General features: G+C 35.4%; 1 protein-coding gene across 14 annotated transcripts in view; it reads left to right on the top strand.

Annotated features, from left to right (window-relative positions):
- DMD (dystrophin) overlaps positions 1 to 23318 on the top strand; it is a 1151138-nt gene that overhangs the window by 354125 nt on the left and 773695 nt on the right. For all 14 annotated transcript variants that reach the window (XM_077781657.1, XM_021553010.3, XM_021553014.3 and 11 more), the window contains exons 3-6: positions 9094 to 9186; positions 10091 to 10168; positions 13080 to 13172; positions 20200 to 20372. In XM_077781657.1, coding sequence (XP_077637783.1) covers positions 9094 to 9186; positions 10091 to 10168; positions 13080 to 13172; positions 20200 to 20372 — 437 coding nt within the window. The remainder of the gene's footprint in view (positions 1 to 9093; positions 9187 to 10090; positions 10169 to 13079; positions 13173 to 20199; positions 20373 to 23318) is intronic.

The raw sequence follows: 23318 nt of genomic DNA, 5'->3' as shown, positions 1-23318 counted from the left end.
TTCCCTTTCATCATTCCTTTGTGATTTTTGTTGAAATAATAGTCAGGTGTTTCTTCAAGGCATGTTAATGAAAGACAAAAAAAACCCCAAAACCTAACCCAGTAATTAGTGGGAATAGAAGCATGGCAGGAAATGTCAGAATTCATGGCTTTTGCACTTTCTCAGTGGGTGATGTCAAATCAAACAAACTGGATGATGTGCTACAATGACTCAGTTTACTCAGCTGCCCATTTAAGGTACTTTCTCTGTTTTGGTGGACAGTGCCACCACTTTCCAAACATACAAATGGAACTACCAGTATTTGAGTCATTGTGTAAAGTCAGACTGAGTTTCCTGCTAAAGCCTTTCTGCAAATGGTACATCACATTTGCCTGTTTCACATCCTAGTCAGAGGAGAATTGATCAAGATTGTCTCTTGTTTAAATAGCATTTGTAATTCAAGTAATAGCAATGCTTTATAAATAAGGAATTTGTTCTATTTGTTTTCTTATTAATGAAAATTGCTATTACTTTTCTGGTTAAATTACAGTTGCACCTATTTAGAAACTTGAATATTTGCCTATTACAAGTATAGACAGTAGAAGAGGTCTGTTTTATTTATTTTCAAATATTATGTACCTAAAGGGATTCCAAAATAAAATTTTGAAATTCCACCTAACCTTTATACACCTTCTGTAGTCTGTGTAGCAAAGATTTAAGCTCTAAACTGATGAAGAAAGTGCTGCTGAAGCCTGTCTGTCAATAAGAGAAGAATCCTAACACAGAAAGGACATCTTCATATGTGTAAAAATTAAGTTATTCTCTAAGATTCAGAACACTGGACAAAAGGCAAAAATTTCAGAATCCTATTCTGCTCTCTGAGGTTTTGCACTAAAGCTTGTTATTTTCATTAAGATTGAAGATACTCCCTTTTATTCTGTTTTCTAATAACAGAAAATAATGTGTAGGGGAAAAAAAATTACTTGAATAACAAATATTCTTGGAACAGTCTGCTGTGGTACTGTTTCTCTCTTAAATGAAAATTTTAGTCAAAATTGTTGCATTTGGCACCTGCTAGATACAGTTTGTGTTTCTCCACTGGTGAGAGAGTCAGTGGGCTGGCTCTTTCAAAAACCCTGCATTTTAATCTTTTCAGCTCCTAATGTTTAAAAATGCTGGTAAAATACCCACTACAGCACCCAAAAATGCCTAAATACTGTAAATTAAAACAATACAAGTGTTCTCAAATATGTAAATATGATTAATATTCCATCTTCTACTGAAAATTACATCTGAGATAAGGCTAGAAATAAAATTAGTTTTTAGCTTATGGTAGTTTTCTTCTTTATAGCTCTCTTTGCAGAGTGGGAAACATAATTATATTTATACTTGAAAATAAAAACAACTTCATTTCAGTCAATTATTAGATTGCATGAAGCTGGTTATCCTGTCAAAAGAAGAGCTCCTGTCCTTGACTGAATTGATAACTCACTCTTCAACTCTTGTAGGAACTTGCTGGGTGTATGTTCATTCCCACTTCCAGCAGGTTTCTTTTGATGCCATTGCCAGTCATCCATTCCTAATGGCCTTGAATATCATATGCTGCAAAATAAGAAATGCTTCAATGACATTTTCTGGCTAGATTAAACTGGTGAAAAATGGTGCTGCCAGATTTGTTTTGTGTATCCCTGTAAGCTTTGCATTGTTTAATTGAAATGCAGTAGATGCCAACCTTGAACACCCACTGCTTGCCAAACAAATTTTGTTTCCTTTAAAATATTTAAAATTACACATTTATTACTTTTAATTTAGAGGTGAGTCTCTGGGAGCTAATGAAACATGGGTAGATATACTAGCGTAATTGTGTGTGTCAATGTATCTCTTTTTCTGTTCTGGGAATGTATGGCACTTAAAACTATATTTTCTGATTTGTTTTAGAATGAAATTAACACAATATTCCTCAGAAATTTGGGTGTATGCAAATGTTTTTGTCTGTAATGACACTAGAAAAATAGACTGACTGTGCTGAGGGGAAAATACACTTTTACAAGAACTGAAGTTGAGGGTCTGTATATGGAACCAGCTTCTACTCCGGGAGTGTGTGTCCTGTCCATGAGCATGAGCTGCCATTGGTAGGACCTGCCTCAGGTCCCTCTTTAAGGCAGTGTTGGGTGTTCTGGACCTGCTGCAGGCATTGTGCTTGTTGCCCTGTTGAAAGGCACATTTGGTTCTTTGACTGGGAGGATAACGTGGCTTCTCTAGGAGAGGTGGTACAGCTTCCTCTCACTTGGTCAGTAGCAATCATTTCTAAAATAGTGGTGCCTGTCAGTTACTCCTCTATATAAATCCCTGAAAAATTAGGTTAGAAAGCAAAAAAAAGAGAAATCCTGGGAAAAAAGATTGGATCCATGACAGTAAGGAAGCAAAGTGGTTGTGTAGTGTTTGACCTCCAATTACACAACAGACTTTCAGCTGGAGCAGAAGGGGAGCATCCATGTTCTAACAGGGAAAAGAATGCTGAAGGGAGGAAGGATGGCGTGGCTGGCAAGTTATTGTTTGCTGCTTCCCATGAGTCCATGAACCTAAGGCCTAATTAAACAATGCCTAGTGCATCTTTCTTCTCTCTGGAGTGGGACAATATCCTTTTCCGCTGTAATAGTAATCCAGCATCAATGAAAGAAAATGTCAGTCACTTTGATGAACTTCCCAGCAGAACTAAACAAACCAGAAGCAAGGATGTTGGAGAGAGAAACTGAACTTTTAATATATTTAGCAGAGTAAGAACAAGTATTTATAGTTCTCCTTTTATTAAAACTGACTTAAAAGATCTGTTGAGAGCAGTTTTCAATATAATTTCTTTATTGTTTTGCAGAGTAAAACATCAAATATTTTGACTGCAAGAAAAGGCTGATTCTTTAAAGTCGTACTCAGGGTAACATCTGTTAGCCAACTAAATTTCATACTGACACCTATTCAACAAAATTTAGAGACTTATGAACTGAACTTGAGACAATTACTTGAAAAAATTGTTTAAAGACTCATGCCTTATGTCCTTCTGCCATTCTGGATTGTACCTTTTATTTCAAATTTTTTAATTACAGTCAGCTCTCTGAGGTCCTGGCCAAACTGCAGAGCACCTCTGCCTCTCTGTTCCATAGCCCTGCATGCTGGGGGCACAGGTGGAATGTGCTGCAGCTCCCTTCCAGGCTCTGCAGCCCAGGTTTCCTGTCCCTTATGGAGTCAGAGGTCTTGTCCCAAGGTCAAATCTCTGTTGTTTCCCCATCTTAAAAGTCTGAAAGGCTTCTGTGTCTGTTAGTTTTATTGTAAGCTGATCTTTCTTATGTACACCTAGTATAACCTTAAATCTTTTTCCTAGTGCCATGATGAATCTTGAATTCTCTGTCTTTAGAGTGCCTTTTCTCTTTTAATTAATTCTGTTTCTCTTCATCTGCTGATAGTTGCTAGATTTCCAATCTTGTTGTGATGCACTAAATAACAATCTTTACTGATAATAATAAGCCAATGATGCTGTAAAATGCATAAGAAATAAAATCCAACTTGTCTTACTGTAATAATCTTCTCACAGTCTAGTCTGCCTCAAATGAAAGTGTAATCTAAGTGCATATTTGTCTGCAAAAGAAAATGAAAAGTCAGAGATGTCTTCTTCAACCAAGTTTTTACCATTTGTAATTTCTCTTAAAAAAATGTGAAAATATATATCTGTTATGTGACATTTTTAGGAAACAGTAAAAATGTATGCTTATTAAAGAACTTCAAATAACAGTTGTGTTTCAATTTTCTGTTATAATGTATTTTGCTGGAGCTGTTATTATGGACTCATTGCTTGAAATTTGGCATGTTTATGAATATTAGGAAATAGAAATACATTTCTATCCTTCATGTTTGTGGGAGAAAAATGTATGGCTTGTTGTGGTTTAAGCCTATCTGGTAACTAAGCACCATACAGCTGCTTGCTTACTCCACATTCCCTTCTCCTCCCAGCAGAACAGGGAAGAGAATCAAAAGGAGAACTTTATGGGTTGAGATAAAAATTTAATAATTGACATGATGATGATGTTGATGATGATGATGATGATAATAATAATAATAATAATAATAATAATAATAATAATAATAATAATGATAATAATAATAATAATAATGATTTGAAAAATAAAACCCAAAATCCATACAGGTAAATCCCAAGGAAAACAAGTGATGCACAATACAGTTGCTCACTACCCACTAAAAGATTCCAAGCCCCATTTCCCTAGGCACTGGGTGGCTGGGGTGGGGGAAGTGAGTGAACTGTGTGGGGCTTAGCAGCAAACTGGACTTAGAACAGATCTTTCTGGTGCTCAGTGTGGGGCTGATATGCCAGGCCCTCAGATCCACACAGCCCAGTAATCCTGGTTATCCCTCTCCTCCACCTGGCTGGGGGCATCTGGGAATCTTCATCACAAGATTCCCCACTTCTTTCTCATAGAAGTGGACATGAACTTCTTTCCAGAGTCAATAATATAATCAACCCTTCCATTCTTCCTTGCAAACTGTCCATTGCAACAACTTTGCTTAAGGAACCCCCATTTGTGATGGCTTTTCCTGCCATCCCCACAGCCTCTGGGGTTGAGGAATGCTTTCAATCCCACTTCCTCATGTCCTCTCCATTGTTACTATTGGACACAAAATGAGTACACAGAAGCTTGGGAAGTTTAAAACAGGAAAAGGCTAAATTTCTGAACTTGCAATATAGAAAATTCCAAAAGTGACAGTGCATTGGAGGATGAAATTGCCACGTCTCCAACCACGCTGGTCAAACCAACAGTCCATCAACTCTCTCCTCCCACAAAGAAGAATGCAAACCAATCATTATTTACATGAACAGTGCATAAGAACTCCAGTAGAAATATGTAAACATCAAAAGGCATAGAAAACTTTTAAAAGAACTTTAAAACTTTTAAAAGAACTATAAAAGAAAACAGAACACTTTTAAAAATCAAGGCAACACACCATGGTCCCATTTTAACCTCAACATTTGTTCTTAGTCAACATTTGTCTCTTCCTTTCTTTTCCCCTCTCTTTCCAACTCTCCCCTTCCTGTTTCCCTTTGCTCCACTGTCCTTTAATGAAGAATTTGCCTCTGCTAATTTACTCTAAAATATAAAACTGCTAACAGTTTTATGTTAATCAATTTTTTGGGGGGGGCTTTAACTCCTTGGAGAGCCAATGTTCATGAACAGATGTATTTTTGCCTTCTCTGGGCAAGTTATTTTATAATTATTTCATTATGTTCTCTGTATTTCTTTAATAATGACTGACTTGCATGTTTCTCTGGATAGAGAGCGTTTCACAGAATACCAGCTTTTCATGTAATACTTCCCACAACGTTAACTTCCTCCATAATATGTCTGATGAATAAGCTGATTAAATAATTTAGTTGTTTGATAAAATTTATTTGTAAAATTTACATAGAGACAATGAAGTCTATTACAGAGTCTTTGGAAACAACACAGGAATGACAATGAAAGTAGGCAGCAGTGAGATAAGTAGGAAGAAGCTTGATGTTTTGAGATACCTAAATGTATTCAAACCAAAAAATTTGCAATTACAACTTGTTTCAGTCTATTTCCTGATTTTCCTTTTTTTGTTGTTGTTGGTGGTGGTGGTTTTTTTTTGTTTTTTTTTGGTTTTTTTTATCTTCTTCATAAGCTTTTGTGGCTTTTAGATAATATTCATTGGTATTAAATTGTTTGTTTCAGTTCCTGTCTGAGATTGGAACACGCTGGAGATATAATTTTAATCTTAATACTGAAAGCATTCTAGAATATGTACATGCAGTTGAGTTACTATGTGGAATATTCTAAGTATGCTTCACTTCCTTACAACGCCTAGGGGAAGACTTTACCACAAATTCCACATTTCCCTCACATGTTACCTGTACAGTACCACATAGTTCTAAGACTACAGCGTATGTAGTTGACCATGGTGTGGTATAGGGTAGTTTTGGGATTTTTTTCCATACCAGTGTAATTTGTGAATTCATTTCCTCAGTCATTATTTAAGTTAAAGGGTTAATTTAGTCCACAATAAAACAGGAATCTTTTCCTGTATGTATCATGGGTTTTTTTGGTAATTTTCTTTTAAAATAGACAACTTGGATTTCCTTCAGGTCCCCTTGTTCTGTGTAAAGATAAGCAGTTGCAACCAACAGCTCTATCAGTTAACCAAGACAGTTTGTGTTTTCGTCTTTATTTCACTCAAAGACAATAAATTAAAATTATATATAAAAGTGTCATATACTTAAATCCCTAATCTTTCTAGTCATTCAGATTTTATCAAATCTTATCTTAGATTTTAATTTTGTTCTGCTTCTAGAGAGGAATTTCTACTCCTAGTGAAAAGTCACCTTGTTCTACACCTCAAATATCTTTAGTGCTTCCTGTGTCCTCTACTCTTTTTTGTTTCCCCCATCTCTCCCATCACTGTGGTGTTAAAGAAAGACAATTGAGTGAGAACCAACAATTCAGGTGGAAACTATTCTGGTCATTCTTTAAATTTAAGTTTTGGATAAGTTTGTAATATAGGGTGAGTAGTAAATCAATATGTATAAAAAAAGGTAGAGCGGAGCCTTCAGAACATTTTCTTGCGCAAAGGGCAGTGGTTTTAGGTTTTAGGTCATAACCTAAAAAATCTTTTAAAAAATCTTATTTTCAGCAAGAGTGTATAACAAATGAGGTATTTGTTTGGCAAGCCATGCTTGGTTTTCCACTGTTTTCAAAAGTTGGAGTTAAGAGACACTTTCCAATGACACGATAAATTTACCTGATGCAGCTTTGAGCCCTTTGTATCTCAGGACTTACTGCAATGCTGATCCGGTTAAGACATTCAATCTGTTTGAGGAAGGAGACATAATTACCCCATTGCCAGAAAAAAAAAAACAACCTTTTTCAGGTTTAAAATTAAATGTGTGGCAGTAGTGTAGGGTGCCTTAGTGTATTTTTAGTTGTGATTAATAGAAGGTATACTTCCAACACCCTAAAAAAATCAATGAAACATTTGGTTTAAGGTTTACTTGTAATAGATTTGTAATTAATATGTCCTGCTTGGGACACTACTCTGCTGTGTCTTTATTTTCTTTCTAAAAAAATCCACCCCAAAACAACATATTATTTGTTAAGCAGAATTTTTGACTCCCTATAAATGTTATGAGTACCTTAAATGCTGCAAAAAGAAGGAAAGACAGAGACACAAGCTAGTTCTGTTTTTCCTGAACTACGCAAACCAGTATAATTGTATTCTATTGTCAAAATGTCATTGTGCTCATATTCCCAGAGAAATCCAGCAGCATTATGGGCACAACTCTTTCATAGTGTTACAGAAGGGCCTATTGATCACTCCAACTTTCCAAAGAATGTGAGAAAGCTTCTTTAAAGTGCACAGAACTTTTTATCCCCCTCTGCAGAAATGACTTTTGTTCTGCAAGATTAGGGAACAAAATAAGGTCTCTGTTTTAATTTTAAATTTGTCCTACAGCTTCAGGAATTCTGTACATGACTTGACTCACATAATGGCACATGATTTTCATCCCATAATGTAAAACATTTTTATTAAACCATTTCTTATACTAAATGTGAGGGAGAAAATAAAGTTTCTGAGCATATTTACTTAAATAGATATTTCATGGTGATGAGTAGTGCAGGTAAATCATATGTGTATCTGTTCAGTACTGGTTTTCAGATATTTAATAAAATGGCATCTTGTGTGTTAAATAGAAATTAGCTTAGTTGGAATGGGTTGTGCATGGTGTCAAAACTGTCTAGAAAACAAGGATTCCCACTGCTGTTGGATATTTGTGATGTTGTGGATTTGTTTCTTCCATGAAACAGAAACAAGGCCTTACCAGAAAAAGAAGGGATTGAAAGGAGCTTTTGCTTCAAAAGAGCAATCAGAGAGAATATTGGCAGAATAGCTATTACCACTCAAGTCAGTGCTGTACCTATAACTATGTATTGATGAGAAAAAATTATTTGGAGCTGGATACTGCCCTTAATTCTGTCCTCTGTTCTAGTAACCTTCCAAAGGAATTGGTACTTTCTAACAAAATATATTTTTCATAAAATTCCCAGCTAGCTCTAATGAAGGTTGCAGTGAATACCAGAACAACATTGCTGACAGGAAAGCAAATGTTTTCTCTATAATGGAAGATGTGCAATGTAGATCATCATGGCATCAATTCTATAAAATTGAATACAGACACTTGCTCTCAAATCAATCAAAGCATCCATCAAACTTCACAAATTAGAAAAAATGTGGACATGTGAATCTATTTTGCATGGCACAAAATATTTTTATTGTGCTTCTCGATAGCTCTCATACACACAAAATTATCTAAAAAATATCTCATGCATAGAAAAATATCTAAAATTCATAGGTGCACATAAACCTTGTTCAGTGACTAGAATATAAAAATTATGTCTATATTTTAATATTTCATGCTTTAGTCAAAGCATCAGATCAGCAACTTGGTTTCAATTTTAGAAAAAGTAATTTTTTTAAAAAACATTGTCATATAGGGAAAAATCACAAGTATCTCCTTTCATCTTTTACTGATGCTAAATACAAATGTAAGTTGTCTGTTAGTCACCTAGAGAAATAAGGCTACAATCCCAATCTCCTACAATTCCATGCCCTATGAACATACTAAGCACTCAAAATTTTATGTCTCTTCCCCTGTTTTTTTTGTTGTTGTTGGTTTTTTTTGGGGTTTTTTATTTTTTGTTTTTTTGTTTGTTTTTTTTTTTTTTTTGTGGCTGATTTACACCTTGATAGTCAAGTCTTCTTTGTTTTCTAGATATATTAGTATTTAGTTCTGGCTTATTTTTTGACATAATGACCTGTACCTGAAATAAAGTAAGCATCACTTTCTCTTAAACAAGAGAAGCCTGTTTGAGACAGATATACGTGTAAGAATCCTATGAGCTTAAATGTATTTTCCTCTTTTACTTTGTGTCCTATATTCCATATATATTCTGATACTGCTTTTTACAGCTTTCTTGTCTTTTTTAATTATTATTTTTGGCGTTTGAACTAACCAGAGTGATTGTTTCATTTCAGTTTGGAAGACGTTACATTGAAGACCTTTTTAATGATTTTCGAGATGGAAGAAGACTTCTGGAGCTCCTGGAATGTCTTACAGGCCAAAAACTTGTATGTGCTTTGTAACACATTTACTGTATATTGAAGTCTTAGTGTTGTGATTATTGTAGTAGTTGATATTCACCAATTTCTGCCACTGATGAGAACCTGTGGAAACTATTTTTAGGGGTCTGAATAGGTTTTAGTTTCATTTGAAACTGAGGAAACATTGTGACTGAGAGCTGTATTAGACAGTAACACTTTGCAAGGCCTATAATTTGAATTAAAATATTCTACTTTATTGGATACACTTACTAAGAGTAGCACTGAGAGACAAGACTGAGACAGGACTCATTTAGATATCTGGATTTTAGCTGGAATTTAATTTAATGTGTAGAATTAGAATGGTTTTCTAATGTCATACACATGGTCCATCTTGTCTGATTGTACTTGTCTGAAAAGAGAGAACTGCTAGCTCTTATTAACCTGGAAATTGGAAAGTGACACAGCCACAGACATTTTTTAATGTCTCCTCTTGTGTTCCTGGTTGGAATTTGTAAGTACAGTATCTTCTCATAGGAAGGCTGGGAGACTGAGAATCAAAATCCAGAGATAATACACTTGTACGTAAATATTAAACAAACTGATGTTTATCTGTTTAGTTGCCATAGCAATGTTCCTAAATTTTACCATGCAGAAGACAACTAATTGTGATAAAAAGAATCTGGAATGAGCTAATTTTATATGCATTTCAATGATTCCTTCACTGAAAATTACTTTCTAACCATGGATCCAGTTTGTTTCACAATTGACTTTATTTCATGTTGGGAAGCTGCATAAGCACAGTGTATATTAATATTCTATTCTCATAAAACCATGAAATAGAAAACTACAGGTGTAATATAAGATTTGAGTTACATATAGTGTACTCTATGTTCTGATTATGGACAGTCAAGTTGGTTTACTTTCTTTGTAGGCAAAAGAAAAGGGCTCCACAAGAGTTCATGCTCTGAACAATGTCAACAAAGCAATCCACGTTTTGCAGAGAAATAATGTAAGTATTCAGCAGACAGGTTCAGAACAGCCTGTAGACAGAATGCTTTAGCACAAAATGCTTTTTAGGTGTTGAATCAAACACCTTGGTCCATAGTATAAAAGTACTGGAGTCAAAGCAGTTTGATCAATGTGGATTGGATACTTTCCCATTCAGCATCAGGGTCAAATGTGTTTTAAGGAGCTTAAAATCCTCTTCCAGCAAATTTTGGCTAATATATTTATAATGGATGCTGTCTGAAGCCATATCAACCTGCATGATTTTATTCGAATGAATGGTATTTAAATTAATTTTTTAAAAGTTAAATACAAGAAGTCAAACATAGCTGGTTACAAGATGCTGCCTATCAAAATATTTACTCACAATCTCTGACAACTATGAACCCTGAAAACCCAAGGTTTTTCCTACAATATTTTTTTTATTAAGTTTCAAAGACATCTGTCTCTCATGATCCAAAACACTAATCATATCAATATCACTTTCAATTCTACTTTGTAAAGATTGATTTTTCAAGCCAGTATCCTGTGAATCATTCTTGAGTAAATATTCTCATATTCCTTATGCAGGCATTCTAATGGACCCATAATTTTAGCAGACATTTCCTCAGGCCAACTAATTTTATCATAACTCTCCTCAAGAATAAATTAAAAAAAAAAAAAAAAAAACTATAACACTTGCTTAAACTTCACTGTAAGAGGTGACAAAACAAAGAAAATGTATTCTGTGCCGTAAATTATATTGGATTTCTTGATAGCTGTAGGAGGTTCACTAATGCTTGATTTCAAGTGCTGAATAAAGTTATTGATTTTATAAATCTAAGGTAATCCACCTAAAGATTTGTACATAAATGAAAGTGACCCTACAAGATTGACATAAAGACCTCCAGCTTGATTTTTCTTTTTATTTGATGGTATTTGATGGAAATAAACTGAAGAAAAAGCTTCTAATTGTTCAAAATGGACAACATTTGACATTATTGGGAAAAAATAATCAATACATTATTTCACACTATACAAGAAGGTTTTGATTGCATAGCTTGTTACAAATAATCATAGAAAATAGTTTTTGAAGTATTCAGTTCCTATCCGATGAACCCACTGGTGTGCTCTTCACTCATTTTCCAGAACACAAATCTGGAAAGTCCCTTTGAAATCTGGGAAGAAAACAGAGAATATTCCAATTTTAGAAGAAAGAAGAAGAAACATTGTTTTAGAAAGTGAAGTGGTCATCCAGTGGCCATTATATTCATGCAATGAAAACCTTGTAAATGATATAAAAATTGGTACAGTGTATATAAAGATATGTCAATATGAAGTCCAAAGACCTGCTTTTGAAATAGTTTCCTTAAGCTTCAACAATTTGACAAATTATTTCTCAGGGCCTCCAGGAATGCAAAATCAATGGTTCTAAAGTGAATTAAAGCCTATAACTAGTCCAGATTTTCCTGCTGGTATGTTCCATCTTTGCTCTGAGGCTCTGTAGTCATTTGGGTGCTACCACGAAATAATGCTGCTGCTTCCAGTCAATCCATATCACCGGGTTTTGGTTCCCAAAGAGAAGGAATCATGTTGAAGAGGGAGCGTGGGGGATGTGAGGGGTGGAGGACTGTGGCTTAGACCTCCCTGTGGCAAACTGGGCTGTGTTCCTCTGCTTCAGTAAAACAGACATGGGCTCTGTGTTCAGGCTTGCACTTCCAAAAATGGATTTGGTCTGCAGAATATGCAGGCACTGCCCTAATAAATGATGTAGGGCATCATTGCTGCAAGGGACTCCATTTTAAATTTAGCATTTAAAGTCTGAGTTCCATTTGGGAAATGTTCCAAGACATTGATGCTTAGAATAAATAGCCAGTCTCATGTGCTTTTAGTACAAAATGTGGATTTCTTAAAGGAAAGAGAGCTCTTTAAGAGTTTTAGGGTTCTTAATAAAATATCCTATTTATGGTTTGTAAAAATAACCTATACAAAGATGCATTGAAAAAAACCCCAAAAATTAAAATGAAGTAGTTTTTTTGAGAGTACAAAACTTTAATCAATTTGTAGTTGCAACTTCAATAACTTCAGAACTGCACTAGAGACTGCAGAATGTAGTTTGTGAAGGAATGGGGTACTTTGCAATAAAAAAATAAATTAGTTCTGACCATGAAAAATTAAATTTATGAAACAGCAAGGATGCAAATTTTAGAGTCAATTCTATGCAAATGTGCAGGACAGCTTATAGTCTTCTATTTATAACCCTGAGTTTGGCTTCCTTATTCAAATAGTATAAAAAGTGAGGGAGGGTGAAGGATCATTTCCCATGGGAGGAAGGAAAATTCCATGGTGGCAAATAATGATGCATTATGTAATTGAAAATGCATTATAAAATTATAGAAAACAACATTACTGGATGAGCTGTTGTGGAAAAGACTTGTTTAGATCACAATCGCTGCTTTATCTGTATGCCAGAACACATCCTGTATATTTCTTTATACATTATTAAATTTAATTAAGGAAAATTAAGTTATATTTTCATTTTTGTATATCATGTCTTGGGTTTGTAGGTTCTTACAGTGTCTAGATGCGTGTGTTAACATTCAGAAAATTATATTATGTAAGGTAGTATAAAGCAGAGTACAGTAGTTTTTCTGTGTGATTTGTAATTGTAGAAGCTTAATAGAAAAGATATTTGAGTAATTATAACTGTTGCTTTTCATTTTGTGTTTCACAACATGCTGTAACTAGAATAGGAACTCCAGATCACTGCTCTTTTTTTCCAGAACATTAATTATGCCACTTATAAAATGTGAGTTGTATGTTTATGGAACAACAGAAAACAAATGGGAAATTTACCTTAGCCTATGCCTTAATCTTCTTCCAACCTCTTATGCTTGTTATTAATATTTTGCAATTATTTTTTGTTTCAATAATAGGTTGATTTGGTAAATATAGGGAGCTCCGATATTGTGGATGGAAATCATAAGCTGACCCTTGGTTTGATCTGGAATATAATCCTCCACTGGCAGGTGAGTGGCACTGATCATTATTTCCTGTGAAATGCCTTTATTCCACTGATCTTTTCCCCATTATTATCGAGCAACAACCTACAAAGTAAACATAAACATTGCAATGTGCTAAATCAGCAAATATTATGGCAGTCTGCTTACATATTTTTCAGGATACTGACAATATAAGAAGACAAAATGTTTTTTACAGGATTAGCAGAAACTTTTTTGACTGTAATATGACAGTCAGATATTGCAAGATGATATATATGTTATCCTAACAAAAATGGATAGGCAAAGCCAATGTGGATTTCTTTTCAGTATCTTAGAAAGAGTGACTTCCCTATTTTAATGAAATAATCACATCAATTGCTTTTTGCTGCTGACCAGTCCTGCCAAGAATTATTTTTAGAATTCTAAAAAGCTGCTAGACTGCCTATTTATTGAAGCAGATGTGGCTCATTTAGCTTCCTTTCTCTTTGGAGAGAAAGAGGGGTTTGTGAAATGGTAGATGAGGACACTTAAAAAAATTCTGAGATGGCAGTAAAATCAAAATTCAAAAAGATCTAGCATACAGATGCTCTGAATCCCTGTGTTTGTATGAATCTGGGCTAAGAGTCTGTCCGTTAGTGTTGACTGTGTTCCCCAAGAAATAATCTACAAGTTTTTCATAGAACAACAAGAAAAGGTGGTGGGAAACAAAGCTGAAAAGACATTAAGACTGAAACACACATCAAAAATAAGATGTGCATCATTCATCCAAGTATGGATTACTTTTATTCTCATTTTAAGGATGCCAGCAACAGAGAAAAGCTGCAGATTTTTAACTCACTTCTTCCTTTGTCTCTGTTTCAATATTCCTAGTTAAATTGCATAAAATTGTTCTAAATTGCTTATTAAGAGCAGATGGAATATGATACCTAGCTAGGCAACTTTTATCAATAATCCTTGAATCACTATGTTTTAATTTGAATAAATTATGGACTTAGATGAAGAATCATGTTCAAATTAATATTTTGTTTTCTTCATATCTTATCCTGAAGAAAAGTGTTAAAGATGTGCTTTAGTATTAGCTGTGTACTTATTAATTTATTTTCAATCATTCCTACCATCCCATTTAGCATGTACTTGCACAGACACAGAGAATACACAGGTTCTGGTGTAGCCTGATGAACTTTTTGACAGCAGCCATGTCAAAACCAAACCCCTTTTGTTTGCAGAGCAAAAGTGATTCATTTCAAACTTCATTTTGAGCCTGGTGATAACTGTGATGGCAGCTGTGATGGTACCGATGGCTTCAGCTTCGACCACTCAGGGATGAAATGTCCAAGGATCATATTTATAAAGCAGAGATTAAAAGTGTGACTCTGTCAGCATAGTCATAATTCAGTCCAAGTTTAGTCTATACTTGGAGTTCTGTGGTGCCTTAAAGATCTAGAAATAAAACATACTTTCGAAGCAATATTAGTATAGGGTGTAATTCAAAAGATGGTCTTTAACTGAAGCCCTCAGCAGCAAATATGGAAAAATGCCCACCTCACATACAGTTTTACAAGTTTAGCAAATTAGCATACTTGACAAGCATTCCCAATTAAAGCACAGGTAATGAGGTAATTCCCCCCCTTGGTTCCACCCTCTTCCAGAAGCTCTCCTTTTATATACTAACTATACTTTTTTTATGAGAAAGTGTCTCAAGATGCTGTTTTAAACTTGGTTCCCAGATTAGGACTAGGGCTTTTCCCAAAATATTGAAATGTATTTTGTCTTTCTGTCTAACAGAGCAGGTGAAAAGCTGGCTATGAATCTATGTAGTTATTCAATAATAAGCTAGAGAACTACAAATATATGAGGATATATAGAAGCAGAAAGGCAGAAGTCAGTTTGGCATCACTTTTGTTTCTAGTTCTTTTGTTTCAGTTTGTTTCTAGTCATGAAGTAGCAAAAGTTACCTGCATCTTCTTGACTTCTCTTTTTATTTAAATGTTTGTAAATAAAATTCTACTTTGGCTAGAATTCAATTTTAGGGTTTTTTCCCTAAAGAATAGCTAAAACCTGATTGGCAACAAGCAGTCATTATTAAATAATAGCCCTGTTGCTGTTGTTTAATGATGAGTAATTAAAAAAAAAAAAAAAAAAAAAAAGGCAGATTTATATTTTGGCTTTTCTTCTTAAAAAAACCAAACCACTCAAGAACTGTTAGTTTGCTACATATTTCCCTTGAAGAATTCAAAGTAAATTTGCTTATTTACAGCTCTGTGGAGAAAGTCTGCTCTTTTCCAGATTTTCTTTCAAATCTTGAAGCTAATTGCATGGTCTAGAATATGTTTGTGATTGTTCTGACGTTTATAGGTAGGTATGAACTTACATACAGAATTTATGGTGAAACACAGCTGTAAATTTCTTAAGAAATTCTTCTTCCTGTTGGTTTTCCTGTCACAGATTGTCCCTGGCAAAAAGCAGCTGGAAACACAATAAATTGTTCATGCAGGGTCAGGGCCACCAAACTTATCTGCCACTTGTCTCAGCTTGGTAAAATGCCAAGACTAGTAAATTTGTTTGTAGTCTGTGGAAGCCCTAAAGACAAATAAATAGGAGTACACAGATTATTTGATTTAGTGCTTGCTTATGTAGTTTGTGTTTGTTGGTGCAGCCCTGCTTTTGCAGACCCTGAGAAGAGTCACTTCAAGGAAATTCATCTGTCTACATCTAAAACAAACAAACAAACAAACAAAGATATGAGATTATTGTTTGTGTGAACACTTGTGTTATTGTAGATGAACAGGCAAGAAGCTTTTCCAGTTTCGTGTCCTGCAGCCAGAACCACAAAAGGGTACAACTATTTACATATGAAAACATGATGGTCACACAAAAAAAAAATTAATCTCTTTGTATAAAAATAGTTTTAGAAAAGAGATGGTAGAAGAAAGGTACCTGAAAGGAACAATGCCAATAGCAATCCAAATGGATATCAGCAGTTCCCATTGAGCAGAGGCAGTGGTTGAGGCAGTGCATCTGTTCAGTGGAAACACCATGGCTTTCTGTATTCCCTGTAGTGATTATGTTCTTATCTAGCCTGGTTTTTTTCAGATTATTATTATGAAAAGTTCCCTGAAATTGAGTTCATTTTCCCATCATTAGGTTCAAACATCATTCTGAGTTGAGTTATGGTACTGAATCCGTCAGACTCTATGTCTTTGAAGCTGCTGCCCTTTCTCACAGCTCTGTGATCCCAGACTCACTGCAGCATTAACATTTAAATAAAAACAGAGGAAAACTATTAATTTGTAAACTGTTATGTTTGATTAATTTTCTTAAGAGTGGAAAAACATTCTATATGGTAGTGTGTAAATTGTTTTGTTGTTTTTAGGAGTGAAATTATTTTAATATAAAGCATGAAAGAAAACACCTAGCAAAAATATTTGACCCAAATCTTGACTTTCTTGGGGAAAAATCATAAAAGAATAGATCTATACGTAAGGAAAATATTTCAGAGGGGAGCATTGCAACAGCCTGACAGCCTCATTTGGAGACTTACTAAAAGCATCAGGATTATTGTTCACATCAGTATTTTAATATGAATTACCATTTTAATTTTGATTTTTGATAATGGAAATTAAATGCTTCTGTCAATTCACCTTGAATCAATGAACAAAGAATATTCTTTACTTTGATAGGTGTCTTGAATATCTATGAAAATATCTTTAAAAGTGTTCTGTCAAATGTACTTGGAAAGAGTTTAATGGTTCTAGCTATAAAAATGTAATGTATGTAGTCAGAATACCTGAAATCTAGCAAGTAAAAAATGCTAAGTAATTCTGTCAGGAAGATGTGAGGTTCCTATTTTATTAAGAAAAATGAAAAATTCTTGCTTTCAGATAGTTTTCTTTTTAGATTATCTCTTCCCTCCCTCTTTTCTACGGTCTGGCACGCTGAAGTCAAATGTCAGTCTTATAAAATGTTACATGCCTGAGTGTTGGTTTTAGGTGAATGAGATGTAGTGTGAGCCTGGGGTCATGCTGTGTTCCTTTCCATCTACACACAGAGCAACACAGGCCCAGATTCCAGGACATGGCCCTACAGTGGGAAGATCAAAGGTCCATTGCTTCTGTGAGCCAGGGCTGGCTGTGCTGTTTTTGGCCACTGTCTGCACATGGTGACAAAAATAGCAGTGATCTCATTCTGTCCACAGCTTTCCTTTTGGCAGCTTGGCATTTCAGAAGCCATCTCGGTGATGTCTGAATTGTCCTTTTCCCCACTTCTGTCAAAATTTCATCTTTTCCTATCGCCATAGCTTATGTGGGAAGCTATGTAGGGCAAGTATATCTGTTCTCTGGAAGTCAGAGCTTCCTACACCTGAAAGCTTTGTGTCCTGCCATGATACACTGCATTAGAAAGGAGAGGTAAAAATGAAATGAGTACCGGAGGTCAGCTCATCACCTGACAGCATGAAGCAGAGGCACTTTGAAATAGCTCTGGTATTTGAGCCTGGATGCTGAGGGAGTTTGTCTGAAAGCTCTTCGGGCTGACATGGACACATCACTGTGTGCCACTTTTCCAGCAGTACATCTTAACCAAGAAGCCTTCAAAAAGCTTCTTTTTCACCAGGATATCAGCCAGAACTCTTGTGCTGAGGCACTGATCCTGCTTGGGGACCCAGCCATGCTGCAGGCAGAGTGGTGCTGCAGGGCAGGGCATGGTGCTGCCAAGGTGCCAGGTGGGGTAGGATCCCCATCAGGACACTCATGTGCACAAGGTGGCTCCAGCTGTAGAAGTGGAGTTATCCACCAACTATCACTGAAGAGGAAGGGGCCTCAGCATACAGGATGAGGTCAGACCCTTTTACTTTGTTATTTTAAATGTCTGACTTACGCTAGGAGGCAACAAAAACTCGTAAAATTAACAGTCTTCACTGTTGCATAGAAATGCAGAAAAAGAGAGCAAAACTTTATGTATTGTAAGCATATTTAACTCAACAAGGTGAGATTGAAACTGTTTTGTATTCATTTATGGAAAAGTAAAAATAAATGCAGGGTTTGGACTTATTACCTGGATTATTCTGAATAATTGCCTCCCTGATGGCCCATTTTTTTTGCTAATTTTGCCTGATCATCTCTGATCATAGACATAGCTGCTTTCTTTTTGATATCACCTCAAACACATAATCAATTTTCTGTTATAAACTCTTCTGTTTCTAAATATGGTGCCTCTGCGTTCATTCAGCTATCCTTTAATGCAAATGTGTGTTGTATTGTTCAAAACTTAGATTTTTCTTATAATATTCAAAAAAATCTGCATTTGTAAATGTAAGCATATGATAAAAAAACAAAATGAACAATGAAACCTTAGCTTGGAAAAATTTCCATAACTTTAGTATTTCATAGTCTTTCTTATTGTCTATGTTTGGTGCAGCAGATGCTCATTGCAAAAGTTTTCTTCTTTTTAGCATCCAGATTAATGAAAATAACAGGATTCTGTATTTTTATAGTAATGGAGGTGCTTGGGAATAAAGAGGCCAAATCTCAGCTTCTTGCTACATTATGTAAATCAGCTTTGGCATCTCTCAAAAATAAAGATATTAAAAATGTCAAGAAATGCAAAACACCCACTCAGACATATGAAGCAAAAATAAAGAGCATATTTCCTAATTTCCTTACACTTTATTTTCTGTCTCCTGATGTAAAAATGGAGACAGCTATAAAAATTTATCTGACAGAACTTATATTCATTTTCATTGGTGCAAATTGAAATCTAAGACTGAAGTCAGGAACATATCTCATGAAATTTAGAGGATAAATTTCTCCTTCCATCTTAGAAATTAAAAACATATAAAGTAAAGTTTACACCTAAGTCTCAACATAAAAATTAAGGGCACTGATACTCTTTGGCCAATATGCATCTGAGATGAAAACCCAAAATGTTATTTCAGTAATTCATATCTTCACAAAATCAAATGGTTGAATTAATGATTGTGAAACTAGTGAGCAATTTACTGTACTCAACAATAAAAGGTTATGTCTGTTTTTTCTACAATGTCACGGTAATTAATTGTCATTTTTTTGTTGACTTTTCTTTCAGATTACAGCTTCTGCATATTACCTCACAGTTGTTACAGTTTCATGATAAAGTAAATTTACTTTATGATAAAGTAAATTCTGCCATGAATGTTTTTCTTTGACTGACTGACACTGGCAGCAGAGCAATTCAAGGGGAAAATGATAATGAAATGCAGTATTTCCTAAGTGAATAAGCAGCAATAAGCAGCTTTATAGTTAAATTATATCTTAGGGAATAATTTAAAAGAGCTGCTATTCTAAAAGATAAATGAGGAAAGAAATTATTTAAAAGGTGTTACTTTACAGGAAAATAATTTTAATAGAAGTTTTATGTGCTCTTTTACTAATAAGGAAATTGATAGGAAATAAAACATCTTCTGCATTATGTCAAACTCCAGGATAATATTTATAAAAGCCTTTAGGCGTTTTGTAAAATAATAACTGTAGATTGGTAAACTCTCTCTAGTGACAAAGGATTAACTTCATTAAAATAATAAAATTGAAACATATGCAATACTCTTAATGCATGCAATGAAATTGAATTTTCATCCAAGGGCATGTTTGCAAATATATTTTGCACCTTTAAGTCAAAAACACGATCCACTGTTTGTGCTATTCATCATGTTATCGACTTTTGCTGTAATGTATCTCATATTAACTAAGGATGTATTTTCAGATCAAAGAAAACCACAAGGAGAAATACTTAGTTTGAAAGAACTCTTTACCACAAATGATGCTAACAAATGTGCCGTCTCCATCCCCGCTTCAGCTGTGGCACAGGGATGAATGAATTCATGCATGTCAGTAGCTGTTGTCTTTAAGCATTCAGAATTGATTGCTGTCATTACATTGTGAAAACAAATTTGTTCTTTAATTGCTTAGCAGTTTTTCTTTAAGGTTGAAATTTATTTAACTGAAGGTTTTTCATTTCAAGGAAAGAAACAGTTGGCCTTTAATATGTTCAATCATTTATCAAATTCTGTCCTTTATTGCAGGTCAAAGATGTAATGAAAAACATCATGGCTGGGCTGCAGCAGACAAACAGTGAGATGATTCTGCTGAGCTGGGTCCGTCAATCCACTCGCAGTTACCCACAGGTCAACGTCACCAATTTCACCACTAGCTGGTCTGATGGATTGGCTTTCAATGCACTCCTCCACAGCTACAGGTAGGAAAAGCAGCTTTTCACTCTTTCAGTAAGCTTGTGACAGTTGGCTGTACAGGGCTTGAGGATGGTCTTCTATTATGTGGGGGGTTTAGCTGCTTCCTCTGTGGGTGTTTCAGCATTCTTTTAAATGACTGACTTTTTGCTTTAACCTGGGTCCTGTGTTTTGTGTCATACTAAATCCTCTCATGGAGGGAGAGCTTTCCATAGCACAACCAAACACAGCTCAGATCCTTTTCTGGAATTTCAGTCTGTATACCAAGAAGATACTCTCAAGGAGTACAGGCTTGGAAACTTTTGAGAAGAGAAAGGAATAGATCCAAAGCTCAGCCTTTGAGGTTGTCCCACAGGGAGAAGGAGATTTTCCCGTGGGTACTTAGAGGGGGAAAATATGGTGTTTGTTGAAAACCTCTCATCGCTGTTGAATTGAAAGTATGGATTTGCCTCACAAGGAAACAGCTGGAGAAGGTAGCCTTTGCTTTCAAAACCTTTCATGTTATTCCACCAGCCTATTTGAGTTTTTAGCCTCTCTCAGAAGTTGCCTTCTTCTAGTCTATGCTGTATAAAACTCTACCTCTAGAGATTCAGAGTTCTCTGGGGGTTCTGTGTACGTGGCTTAAGGAAGATGTGCAAGTCTATATAAAAGACCCAGTTCTTGCCACTGCTGCTTTTAAATTGGGGCTGCTTTTTCCAATGTGATAAATCTCTTTCTCCTACTATTGATACCTTAAGTATATACTTGCCTCTTAAAGGGGATTGTCCTGCAAGGTTGCTGACTGCTCAAGTTATTAGGGAGTTGAACTTTTAAACTGTGTAGTCGTTTAAACACCATCCAGAAATTAAACCCCAAATAAGCCACTCCCTTCCCTCTGCCCTCTCTGGCAAGGGAGGAACAAAAGCAAACTTTGGGTTGGGATCACAATTTATTGAAAGAAAACAGAAACTGAATAAGAAATGCACAGAAACAGCAATAATGATAACAAAAAGATGGTCACCCCCTTGCCTTAGTTCCTCATGGCAGCTGGGACAAGAAGAAGATGTTTGGCTTCCCCAGACAAAGACAAGATGGTGACTGTTTCCACATCCTGCTTCATGTGGCGGCTGGGAACAAAGGCAAGATGTTGAGGAGGGCTCTGAAATCCCAAGACAATGGGAAACACTGACAAACAACAATCCCACCGTGTGGGGAATCATGCTAGAACAAGTTTCAAACACACCAACCACATTCCATCCAGGGAGCCACAACTGTATTTTTCCCTAAAAGTTGCATACCATTGTAACCTCACTTAGGATGTGAATATAACTTCTCAATTTCTCCTGATTTTACCCTTAGTCATCTTTCCACAATGTCTTTCCACCTAGAAACAGTATTAGATATCTGTTCCCTGATTAGGGTATCTGATACTCATATATTCAGATTGCATGCTCTGCAGGGACATGTAATATCTGGTGTCTGAAATCAGTAATCAGAAATTCCTTTTTGTCTTTCTCTGTAGGAATAGCTTCAGAAGTCTGAACAGAGGAATTTATTCAGGATCAGTCTCTGGCTGGGGAGTGCAGTTGCCAGTAAACCAGACTGGGATTGTCTAGACAAATTTCTGTGTCCTATGTCAGATTTTATGCACTGCTGTGTTCAGTTCAGTGCAAAGTTCATCAGATGAACATTCATTTCCTGCTTACTGGAATTTATGCGCTTTATTCAGGTTTTGTAATTCAGGGCTGCAAAACTTTAAGCCTGCTTTTACTCTTCTTCTGTCTGCTGCCATAAATCTTGCATAGCTTTCTGCACAGTGAGCCTATTTTCAATAAAAGTGAAGAATTACTCCACAGGTCTTGTCTCTTGCCCAGTAGTTCTTGCACTTATCTGGGAAATGGCAAGTGTTCAGTCAGATTCCCGGAGGCAAGTCTCTAAGACTTACCAGTCATCTTATGGACTTAAATCACTAAGTTCTCTGCAAGAGTTTCATTTCCTCATTACCTCCAAAGCTGTGATTTTTATGATGAACCAATAATGTTTGATTTTTGTTGATTTTCCATTTCATGTTTAGTGTGTGGGAACACTGAATTGTCCTTCAAAATTCCAGATGGGATCAATTAAATAGGTACACTAGGACATTCAGTGCTTGGGAGTTCCTAACTGTATCCTATAATACTAAAAAACCTTCTCTAAAGAGCCTAATTCAATCACTCTAAGATGCAGGTACATTAGAGACTTGGGTGTCAGAATTTCTTAGATTTAGTGCCTAAAAAAGACAGTTTTAATATGCACTGAAGAAAAGTTGTCCAAGAGTGATTTACACGAATTCTCAGAGAAACCTGGTGTCTCACACATCTTATGCTTTATAAATATTTTTTGATATACTTACACAGAATGATAAACACTCTGATGACAAACACCTCTGGATTTAGCTCCTCTGTTTTCCCTGTTCAATTTTTCCAGTTTGTATTTTTTTCCAGAATTCTCTATTTCTCCAGTTCTCCTGTCCTGCTTCTTTCTTGTCTATTTCCTTATTCTCCATAAAGTTTTGTCCAGATGCTCTCTTCTTTTTTTCCTTTTCATTCTCTGACTTTATTCCTCTGCATTGGTATGAAAAGAAGCAGAGTTACTAATAAGAAAGGATAGCTATAGTTTGAAAATCAGGTATGATATTTAACTCATACAGTGGACTGGGTACCTGGTGTGTGCACTTTTCCCCAGTTTTAGCTCTACTCCTGGACTTCTGTAAAAACCAAACCAAGAACAAACCAAACAACCTTCACAACCCAACAGAAAACACAAAACACCAAAATCTCTCCAACACTGAAAGAGTGATGCTACCCAAAGTTTTTTTCCATAATATTTAGATTCCCTTAAAGTGAGAGTAAATTTTGTGGTAGCATTAAAATTATTTTTTTATTAAACCAATCCCTTTCCTTTATGAATGATGATATTTTAATTTCTCTTATATA

Source organism: Lonchura striata, chromosome 2, assembly GCF_046129695.1.
Source record: "Lonchura striata isolate bLonStr1 chromosome 2, bLonStr1.mat, whole genome shotgun sequence".
NCBI lineage: Eukaryota > Metazoa > Chordata > Aves > Passeriformes > Estrildidae > Lonchura > Lonchura striata.
Note: the sequence above shows the minus strand (reverse complement) of the source record. Positions and strands in the feature narration are given on the sequence as shown.